Raw genomic sequence first — 11,974 nt, forward strand, 5'->3', positions numbered from 1 at the left:
ATTATTTTTGTAACGGGGGTGCATTTTCAAGGATTTGTCTATAATGATTAATATCTAATTGTTTGTATGTCTAGCCAGAGAGAATCTAAGGTGAGGGTCCAGATACATATCAGCTGCTGTGAGAGAAAGTAAAAGTAAAAATGCAGGGCCCCAAGTTCTCCATATTGTTTTGGTCAAGGTGGACAGTTTTATAAGAGGCTTCTTGTTTTTCAAACAAAAATGACTAATTGCATTATCAAGAGAGGAGTTATTTTTAACAGATCTCAAGATTATTTTTAGTTGAAAACTGGACATACAAAGTCAGATCCCTTCAAGTTCACAGAGGTGTCCGTGGCAGAGTAAACACATGTTCTACTAACATTTGACAAGCAGAAGGTATCCAAATACGTTTCATCTTATTTTTGAACACTGTATCTTATTTAAAGTGCCCCCATTATGCTTTTTATTTTACCTTTCATGTAAAGTGTAATATAGCTGTTTGTGAATGTAAAGGTCTGCAAAGTTTCATTGTTATTGTCAGTTGTTATTATCTCTCAAAAGAAAGTATACCGACACTGAACTGGCTGAAACGAGTCATCGGGAATTCCAGTCTTACTTCCTGCATGACCCTCTGTAGGTTCGAAACACATTTGCATAATGCCAGCCTATGCTCTTCATTGGCTGCCAGTGAACAATGTCTACTTTGCTCTGCCCTCAACTTGAGTTGTAGCTGAGACTGGAAGAGTTTGGTTTGTGTTGTGTTTTCTGCGCTTCAAAAACAAATTCACTGTGCATGCACTAACAAAGGATGAGAACTTGAGCTTGAACTGATATGGTAAAACCAACACCAATGTTACTGTTCGTATCACTGTGTATCAAGCGCTGAGGAAGCCTCTGGAGCTGAAATTCAGATATGGTAATAGGCGTTTCCATTTAGACACGGTGGACCAATCACAACAGACTGGGCCATCTGACCAATCAGAGCAGAGTAGGCTCTCAGAAAGGGGTTTAGAGAGACTGAATCCTTATTAAACCGTTTAGATAAGGTTTGTATATTGTTATGAGAATGTATATTATGAGACATAATAATGAAATGTACAGGTGCTGGTCATAAAATTAGAATATCATCAAAAAGTTGATTTATTTCAAGAATTCAACTTAACAGGTGAAATTAATATATTATATAGACTCATTACATGCAAAGTGAGATATTTCAAGCCTTTATTTGTTATAATTTTGATGATTATGGCTTACAGCTTATGAAACCCACAAAATCAAAATCCCAGAAAATTAGAATATTACATGAAATCACACAGTAATTACACAATAATATCATGGTTATTGCAAATCCTGCTGGAAAATTAAGTCAGCATGAAGTGCTCTGGAAATGTCCTGGTAGACGGCTGCGTTGACTCTGGATGTAATAAAGCACAGTGGACCAAAGTCCTCTTTTCTGATGAGAGCAAATTTTGCATCTCATTTGGAAACCAAGGTCCCAGAGTCTGGAGGAAGAATGGAGAGGCACACAATCCAAGATGCTTGAAGTCCAGTGTGAAGTTTCCACAGTCAGTGATGGTTTGGGGTGCCATGTCATCTGCTGGTGTTGGTCCACTGTGTTTTCTGAGGTCCAAGGTCAACACAGCCGTCTACCAGGAAGTTTTAGAGCACTTCATGCTTCCTGCTGCTGACCAACTTTATGGAGATGCAGATTTAATTTTCCAACAGGACTTGGCACCTGCACACAGTGCCAAAGCTATCAGTACCTGGTTTAAGGACCATGGTATCCCTGTTCTTAATTGGCCAGCAAACTCGCCTGACCTTAACCCTATAGAAAATCTATGGGGTATTGTGAAAAGGAAGATGCGATACGCCAGACCCAACAATGCAGAAGAGCTGAAGGACACTATCAGAGCAACCTGGGTTCTCATAACACCTGAGCAGTGCCACAGACTGATTGACTCCATGCCACGCTGCATTTCGGCAGTAATTCAGGCAAAAGGAGCCCCAACTAAGTATTGAGTGCTGTACATGCTCATACTTTTCATGTTCATACTTTTCAGTTGGCCAGCATTTCTAAAAATATTTTTTTTGTATTGGTCTTAAGTAATATTCTAATTTTCTGGGATTTTGATTTCGTGGTTTCATAAGCTGTAAGCCATAATCATCAAAATTATAACAAATAAAGGCTTGAAATATCTCAGTTTGCATGTAATGAGTCTATATATTAGTTTCACCTGTTAAGTTGAATTCTTGAAATAAATCAACTTTTTGATGATATTCTAATTTTATGACCAGCACCTGTACATTATGAGAAAATTTGTTTTTGTTTTTTTACTTGGATGCATGTAAACCTTTTGTAGGACACCTCCAAGACAAAGTTAGAAACCTTTAAAATAGCATAATTGGGGCACTTTAATTCTTCTCGCTGTTTTCACCCACTATAAGTTCTCAGTGAGAGTGAAGTTCAAATATTTCAACCTCTACACTTTACAAAATGAATGCATTACTTTAACAGCCCTAGTGTGCAGTAGTGTTTGATATAGAACAATTGAACACAAAACTGACAGTTTGGAAATTACGATTTTGAGGATCCTATCAACCACTTCCTTCAGACTGTGGGTTAAGTTTCATGGTTTGATTATAACTGCCCTGCCCACACACTCTCAGGCACACAGAGCATCGTCAGGCTCTGACAGGCTCCAGCACACTTCCTAACGTTAGTTCACACACACCAGCTTTAGATGTGTCTGTAGGCCACCCACTGACAGGCATATGTAATGCCACATTGCAGACGCCACCGCTTTGTGATGTTGGCTGCGTTATATAACTTTGTTAGGGCTGCCTTGATTCTAGTCATTGTGCTTGTCTAGTATACTGTTAGATATATTATTTATTTATTTATTTATTTGCAGGGCTGCTATTAGGACCTTCTTCTTTTGAAGGCTGTGTCCTGAAGCAAGTGCAACGAACATTAGAACATTATCTCTACACTAAACAATAGATTCAGTGTTGGCAGACTTGCAGTCAGCTACCTCTAACCTAAGGCCGATGTAATTGTTTTGGGCATAATGGCAATGTTGCCATGTATGCTTATTATAAGCAACTTTCTTTTCTTTTTCTTCATCTTGCTTATTTTTGTCTGTAAGATCTGGCAACCCTGCAGAACGGATAAGGCTCTGTTTGGGTGTGTCTACATCGGCTGTGGTTGACAGTTTTAAGTCGATCTTGATCAAAGCTGTTTCTCATGTTGTTTTTGAGATGTATTTAACCCATCAGTCAGTTGATTAGTGCTGCTTGCTAATCACTATACCTTCATTGCTGCTTTTTCAAAACCTTAAATATTAAGCATTACATGCATTATGTGATTAAGTTATTACTCACTTATTACTCAATTTTGAGTGCTGTCAAACCGATTAAAAGCGAATAATCGCATGAAACATAAAAATGTGTAAATGTATGTATATATATATGTGTGTGTATATATATATATATATATATATATATATATCTCATGCATACACACACACATATACTTACAAACTTTTATGTTTGATGCGATTAATCACTTTTAATCGATTTGACAGCATTAATGATTAATATTAATAAATATAAATGAATAATATATAATTAATACTACACAATTTATTTATATATATAATTGATCAAATTTCTTAAATTATTTCTTCTGTTAAAACTCAAGTATTATTTGAACTGTACAGCTGTACTAGTAATGTTTATGATCATTTCTTTAAGAATCAACATTATGCCACAAATACTGTCCACTGAGCTTAAGTTGTATTGAACACAGAATATTCTTTAAAAAAAGCTGTGAAATGGAATGTGCGGATAATATGTTTCTAAGATTAGATGCATTATTTAAGCCCAATAAAATAAATTGCTTGATTTGTATGTGTTTATTTAACTGTTTTGTTTTTTTTTTGCATTGTGAATGTGTGAGCAAACTGAGCATGCACATTTTCACATCTACCATCAGCCAGTCTGCAAAGCAGAACAGAACCACTCCACATGATGTCACTGTCCACCAATCAGAGGCCCAGATGGTCCATGATGTAAAAACGTATGTCACAGATCCATTCCTGCTGTGTCGAGTAATCAAATCCAGCCATCCAGTTTGTGTGTATTATTAATAATTTAAAAAACCTATCACTTACCATTCTAATAGGCTCTGCTTGTGTACACAGACTTTCATTAGTGATCTGTGTGTATTCTGCATGCACTTAAAAGACTGTATTTATTGTTGTGCTTCTCTGCAGTCCTCGGTTCATGGCTATGAGGCACAGTTTTCACTGCCCTATTAAGGTCATTGCCTTCAGCTAAGTGTGTTTCATGCATTAGAGGCACACATCCCAATTTTTGTAGTGAGAACTAACATAGCCTACAATTATTAAAATAACCATAAAAATGTGCTAGTTTTTAATTCATAAAATGTATGAATATTTTCGACCTGTTCAAGAACGCTGTATTTAACATTTAAATTGTACAAAACTGTCTTACTTTTGACATAGTCTGTTGAATTTATATTTAATTAATTGTAGTCAAATGTTTAAATAAATAAAATAAATATTTAATTAAATATTGATATTTAATCCATTTTAGTAAGATATTTTACTAGATTAAATTAAAGGAACCGTATGTAAGAATGGCAAGTGACGAGTCCTACACAGTAAGTTTCTGTTAATTATGTTTATGCTTCATGAGAGATGTTTCGCGAAGTAATTATGTATCGCAAAAATTTACTAATGGCGATTAGCCAAATATAATCGTAAAGATGTACGCTCGTATGTGACAGTACATTGTCAGAACAGTAGCTGTTAGTCTAACTTGTAACGGTAGGTATCTGTCATTAACGTAAGTACAAGCACAAGCCTAAGTCACTAACGTTATGTGTAACAGATATCAAAGATACAGCTATTCATTTAACTGACGCTATAAGTGAAAGCGACCAGCTGTATTTTTTATACAAATCCTTGTTTTATTTCGGACTTTGTCACGACGTATTTCGGATTCATAACGAGGTCTTTTAGGTTTCGTAACGTTAGACATTTTTATCCGACACGTTTGTAGCTGCAGCTGTGGTAACTAGAGCAGAGCTGGCAACCCGGATGCCGAAACACTACTGACTTCATGACTGGTAGATAGCTGGAGGGTGGAGCATCAGGCCAAAACACAACATGACAACATCAACATCAGTTGAGGGCTGCAACATAGGGATGGGCGATACCGCTTATTTTGTTTTCGATACGATACCGATACTTTCAAGGCCAGTATCGCCGATATCGATACCGATACCTCTAAACTGAACTTTTAAATTTGAAAATTTCTTAAATTATTGAATTACTAAGATTAAAATGGGTAATGATACCCACTTAACATTATATATTAAAGGCATTTTAACATTCAATATACGGCGTAATTGGAACTTATTAGATTATATTTTTATTTACACGTGATTACAATGTTTACTTGTAGTGGTAACCATGGAAATCTACAAAATATTATAGGCCTAGTTGAACTATGATCACTGTAATGTTAATTTCCATAAGGGACTGCCAGTGACCGGCTGTTGCACCCATAAAATGCAACCTTTTTATTCTGAACAGTGTATGATTTATATTAAAATTAGTTACAGAATAGAACTATGAACTTTTAACATTCAAAAAACAATTTATTTGCACAAACTATGTAGGCTACAATTTAAATGAGTTTATTGTGAAATAGCTCAAACATATGATGTTTTTCTGTCTTCTGTTAAGCATTGTTCTGGGCTGCGTTTCCCAAAAGCATCAATGGTTTCTTGTGATTCTTTTGGGAAACGCATCCCTGTTTGAATGCATTGTCGGCAGTGTGTGAACGCTCTCTGTGATTGATTGCTTCTGACTTGCAGCATTTGCGTGTGTTCAGATAAGCAGGAAAATAGTTATACTATACAATTATTTGCTAAACATAGGTTATTCATCCAATTCAATGCATATTGTATGCATTAAACTTCTTGTTAAACAAAATCACTGGTAAAAAAAAAAAAAACTGTAGTATCGATAGTTTTATTTGAGTATCGATACTTTCGATACTCGACGTCAGTATCGATGTATCGATACTTTGTATCGATACGCCCATCCCTACACTTTTTAAATGACAATATCCTGGCCGGACTGCTGTTGTCAGTGATATAAGTATTTGAAATGAACATGATTTCTTAATGTCTAGTGACATTTTATGATTAATTGAAATACATTTCTTACATACGGTTCCTTTAATTATTTAAAAAAATATTTTTTAATGATTTTAATTCATTTAAACATAATATACTGTATATGTTCCTACATTTTCTGAACAACCCTGTTAACACAAAAACGAAGTGTTATACATTTGGACTCTTTCTACATGGTTGGAAGACAGATTCATTCTTAATTTGCTTGGACTGAATTTTCAATCCTGTTACCCATTCTGATGTTGTGTTGAGTGTTAATGTTTATTGCTTAAAAACAAAATATCACCCATATCTAATATTAAGTTGGCCTATGGGTTAAGCACCTCCTTTCACTGTCCGTTAGTTGAAAACAATTCAATTTGTAATAGGCTACTTTAAGAGTTCCAGGTCCTGTTTTGTACCCTACTTGTAGAAAGTACCTTTGACATCTGCCATGGTTAAGCCAGAGAGAAAGAGGAAGTGTTTGCTTCCCATAGTAACTGTTGCAGGGGAAGTGAGGCATCTTCAGGGTAAAAAATGTGAGCTGTTATAGTTAAAAATGAGAACTAGTATTGAGTCATGGCCATTACATGAAACCAGAAATTTTCACCCTGAATTTAACCTCATTTTAATTTACCAAAGCAATCTTGCACGTGCGCGACTGTAGTCTGTACAGCGCCACCTGTTGGTTGCCTTGGGGAAAAGCAAAAGGAGCTAACTTCATATAAATGGTAAATTTCATATAAATTCAGTAATTTCACTTAAATGGCAATGAAATTTACCTATTAATTGTCATTTAAGTGAAACTGCAGAACTTAAATATACAAGCTTGATAAAATGATCATTCTATAGAGGAAAATTTCAGATGGCACTTAGAGGCTTTTGCATCTGAACTCTTCATATATATATATATATATATATATATATATATATATATATATATATATATATATATATATATATATATATATATATATATATATATTAGGGCTGTTAAACGATTAATTGCAATTAATCGCATCCAAAATAAAAGTTTGTTTTTACATAATACATGTGTGTGTACGGTGTATAATTATTTTCTATATATAAATACGCACACATGCATGTATATATTTAAGAAATATTTGCATGTATATACTTTGTATATATATTTATATTATATATAAATATTTTATATATAAATAACACATTTTCTTAAATATATATATGCATGTGTGTGTATTTATATATAGAAAATAATTATACTCCGTACACAGACATAAATTATGTAAACACAAACTTTTATTTTGGATGCGATTAATCGCGATTAATCGTTTGACAGCCCTAATACACACACACACACACACACATATATATATATATATATATATATAGCCTACACACACACACACACACACACACACACACAGTGTGTTGAATGTTACCAGAATTAACTCATTGTTCTTATTTACAGTTTTAAATGTGCAGGAATATAACAGAAAGTGATGAGATATAGGAGATAGCATGGTTTGACCAGCTTTAATATGGTTTTCTGTAAATATGATTTTCCAGTGTCTGTAGATGCAACAGAAGCACTAAAACCTGAAAAGCTACGTTTATAAGATTACACTGAGAATGAGCAGCGGTGACACAGCACAGATGGCTCCACTTGGGCTTTTAATGGGGTTTAACCTCAGCAAACTCTATGACCTGACAGATAGAGTTATTCACAGCTGATGTCCAGCAGTGAGAGCCCGAGGGCTGACCCGTCACATTCTGAAGCCATGTAGAAGGCTAATCCCAAAAATGGGTATGGTGGTGAAAATTTGTATATTTATTCATTTATTTCTTAATTCCAAACAAATCCACAGTAGAGTCATTGCACGTCTCGAGCAACACTAGCAATCTAGCAGTCCTAGTAATATTTCTTTACTGAATGTATCTGCGTTTTTAAACTAATCGTTCAAATAAATGACTCAACGACTCACTTAGACAGTTGCTGCATCCCAATTCGCCTACATATAGGCTACTATTCCCTAAAAGTGTGTACTGTTTTTGTGAAGAAAAAGTGCATACTTTTGAGTGTGTAGCATAATAGTAGGCAAGCTTTAGGACATCCCTCTTTGTCATAATTGTGTCTTTAACGGACAGCTCAGGCGCTTAGTTACGTCAATCATCTTATCATAGACAAAATCGTCCACACAATTTAATTTCATACCATATCAGAGAGAAATGTAGTAGCGCGTTGATCTGCCAGTCGTACAGTAGGTCTATCATGCAGAGAAACGTTTTGAAAGTTAAAGGGTTAGTTCACCCAAAAATGAAAATTCTGTCAGTAATTACTCACCCTCATGTTGTTCCAACCCCATAAGACTTTCGTTCATCTTCGGAACACAAATTAAGATGTTTTTGATTAAATCTGAGAGCTGGCTCACTCCTCCATAGGCTTCCATGTTATTGAAACTTGCCGGCCCAGAAAGTTAGTAAAGACAATGTTTAAAATAGTCCAAGTGACTACAGTGGCTCAACCAACCTCAACCAGTTTATCAAGCGACAAGAATACTTTTTGTGCGCAAAAAACCCCCAAAATAACGACTTTATTCAACTATTCATATTCTTCTGTGTGGGCCTGAGTGAGTTCACGTAGTGTAACAGCGCAGCGCAACGTCAGAACATAGGCTACATGAACTCATGTCAGTGAGTCATTTTTGGGTGAACTAACCCTTTAATGACCAGATGTATCTTTATAAAGGTTCATAATGCTGATGCAGATTAAATATACAGTAATGTGGATAACATTGAATAAATGTTTTTTTGCCAGGTTAGATACTGATTATTAAACACTCAAACCCATTAATCTAAATCTCTTTACTCAACCGTCAGACTCACACATCCGCCATGTTTGTAGTTTCTTAACACATTTTATTCGTGTTTGTAGTTCTAAATCACCAAAGCACAATGGGTTGTGGGCAATATCAGCCGTTAGAGAGTGCACGGATCTGCACTTCGGATACTAACTGGAAAAACAAACTTCGATTTGGGACACACTAATTCTAATTTCGAAAACTATTTAGGATGGGTAGTGTGCGAATTGGGACGCAGCAAGTCACTCTCTGAATTTGGAACCGCATACTAGTATACTACTCGTGCTTCGTTTACCAAATCTTTCTACGGCAGACATAGCAAGATTAGTATGTGGTTCCGAATTCAGCAACTTGCTTTGTCCCTGTATTAATCAGCCATTTTGAACGAATCATTTGGTTAAATGATTCAATGACTCAATGATTTGCTGCCACCTACTGGCAGTTTAGTTTCATATTTAAAAGTATAATTTCATTATGGTTTAAGAGACGCGTGGATAGTGGTAGATTGAATGCGTTTATAATTAGACTATTAATAGTGAAATATGAGATAACATTGTTAAATATAACAGAGATAATAAAGTAATTGCAGTCGCATTGCATGAAATGCTTTTGTCTGTCTTTTTTTTCTCATATGGGGGCCTCCAACTGTTTCTTTGAAACTGGCCTCTGAAATTGCAAAGGCCGCCTCTGTGTGTGTGTGTGTGTGTGTGTGTGTGTGTGTGTGTGTGTGTGTGTGTGTGTGTGTGTCACATTACAAATAGGTTGTTGAACCTCTGTTGCATGTATCCTACCCGTTTCCTCATGAAGTTGGTCTGGAAGTCCTCTATCAGATTCTGTTTCCTGTGCATGTGTTGGCTGAGGAGGTCAGAGGTCATCTGAGGGTCAGACTTTCTAAAGTGACATCAAGCAAGAGGCTTATCAAAACAAATTTAATTACATTAAATGTGACAAAACTGGTTCAGAATGTCCAAAGGAAAAACATTAAAACAAAGAAAACAAGTAAATGTTGTACACGTGCAGGGGCTCAGTGTGCTTTGTGTGTTGTGTCAACATACACACGTTGTGATTGTTGTAAGAGGCCCATGCATGCAAACGGGAGGCTTTGGGTCTGTACAATATTATCCCAGTGTTTATATATCCTCCATATGGCCTCCTGTCCACCACTGAACATGGGTTTACACCATCTTTTTGACAAAAAAAAAATATAACTCCATATTATACCATTTAATTTTAATAGAATTTTAAAGGATGTAACTTTTATATATATATATATAGGCCTACATTAGACCTAGTGAGAAGGTTCACAGGGAATTTTGTATCGTGGAACAGGTTAGTTGTCACAACGAGTGAGAAATGTTGACATGGAGCAGCTAAATCTCCAATCTCTGGGAAAAGTCTGCTGACACAAAGAGAACGTGACAGAGCTTTTAATAAAACAAGAATCAACTTTGTTTTTGGCTTTTCAGAGATGGCGAGAAATAGCGATTTGAAATGTTGTAAAAGTGATGTAGAGATGCCATTTTTTATTTCTCAACAGGTGAGTAAGGTATTTTATTGAACAGATAAATTGCCATATATAGCTCTCTAACAGAGTTCATGAAGCATTATCTATTGTAGAGGGTCACTTCATTATAGTTGCTGTAGTGCTGTGCTGGAATTTATTTTCAAGGAAATATTGTCTATTAATGGATATAGCTGATGTCTTTAGCTAGTCAGCTTGAGGTCCTCTCCATCTAAACTGGTTATATCTCTTAAGCCTTGTAGTGAATGTTTAATGAGCTGTAGGATAATATCTATCTTTTTTTCTAAGTGCATGTGAGTATCTGCAGGTTGGAGTAATGGACGTGCCAAAAGGTAGAGGTGTAGAGAAATATCTCTGTATCTTTATTATTGGTCGCGGAAGCTCTCTGTCTGTGTGTGGGGTAGGGTTTAGGGTTAGTTTCTGTTGTAGCAATTCACTCATCACTCCAACGTGCAGCTATCCCTGTCTCCTATTAGCTATAAGAAAGGACCATATTAATCTGCAAAATGCATGCAATTCTGTTTTTTAACCGATAGAGGGCCCATTTAATCATAGTTTTTATAAATAAAGTTAAAGTTAATTTTGTCCCTCTTAAAACCTCATTTACACCTAGTATTAAGATATGAGGTGATAAAAAGTGGAGAGCTAAACAATAAACCCCAAGACGTTTTAGTCAATTTCACGCTCTCCAAACATAACCATATTAGTGTTCACATATCTGTTATAATATAATGAAATACTTTAAAGGTGATGATACACAGGGCAACTTTTTGAGCAATGTTGCTGGGAAATCTTGCCGATCGATTGTTGCTTGGGCACTTTCCCATTGAAAATTGGTAGTAAATTTCTGTCTGGATAATTTAGATCAGTCGTGGGCCCTGTGTCTCATCTGGTTGCCCGTTGACGGCAACATTGCCCAGCAAGATTGCTCAAAAAGTTGCCCTGTGTATCATCACCTTAAGTGAATATATGGCGTGAAAACATTCTGCCATTATAATTCTGTCATTAGTTATATGGCATCAACAGGAGAAGACGATAACCTGTCAATCTCTGACGCCCGGCAACACTTTGATTTAGTGATGATTTAGTTACAAAACCAGAGACGTTCACCCGAATCCGACTCATACCAGGTCAACCGTCAAAGGAGACGCATTTGAGACTCATGATACAGGTGTACACAGCGATACTTCTCGGCTGAGCGAGGCGGATCTCAGTAAATGCTCTCACTTCTACCTGTGTTTGTTGTCAATGTGACGTCCATTGTTTTAGTAAACTGCTGCCCTCTTCTGTAAGAAACCCGTAACTGCAGTGTTAGTTCAGTACTTACAGGGGCACTTCACTTATTCCTTCAGAAACTAAATGGAGCAAAACACTATCCAAAATCAGTCTTATTGCATAGCAAATATTAAAATTGTAATCAGA

The 11,974-nt window shown here is 35.9% G+C and overlaps 1 protein-coding gene across 1 annotated transcript in view; it reads right to left on the reverse strand.

Moving 5' to 3' along the window:
• The window catches only part of aspg (asparaginase homolog), a 39,106-nt gene extending 29,166 nt beyond the window's left edge, over window positions 1-9,940 (reverse strand). Inside the window, exon 1 of the mRNA XM_079852966.1 lies at window positions 9,822-9,940. Within this exon, the coding sequence (XP_079709092.1) occupies window positions 9,822-9,905 (84 nt within the window). The 5' untranslated portion in view covers window positions 9,906-9,940. The remainder of the gene's footprint in view (window positions 1-9,821) is intronic.
• Between the last annotated feature and the right edge of the window lie 2,034 nt (window positions 9,941-11,974).

Source organism: Squalius cephalus (genome assembly GCF_949319135.1).
Source record: "Squalius cephalus genome assembly, chromosome: 20".
NCBI classification, from domain to species: Eukaryota; Metazoa; Chordata; class Actinopteri; order Cypriniformes; family Leuciscidae; genus Squalius; species Squalius cephalus.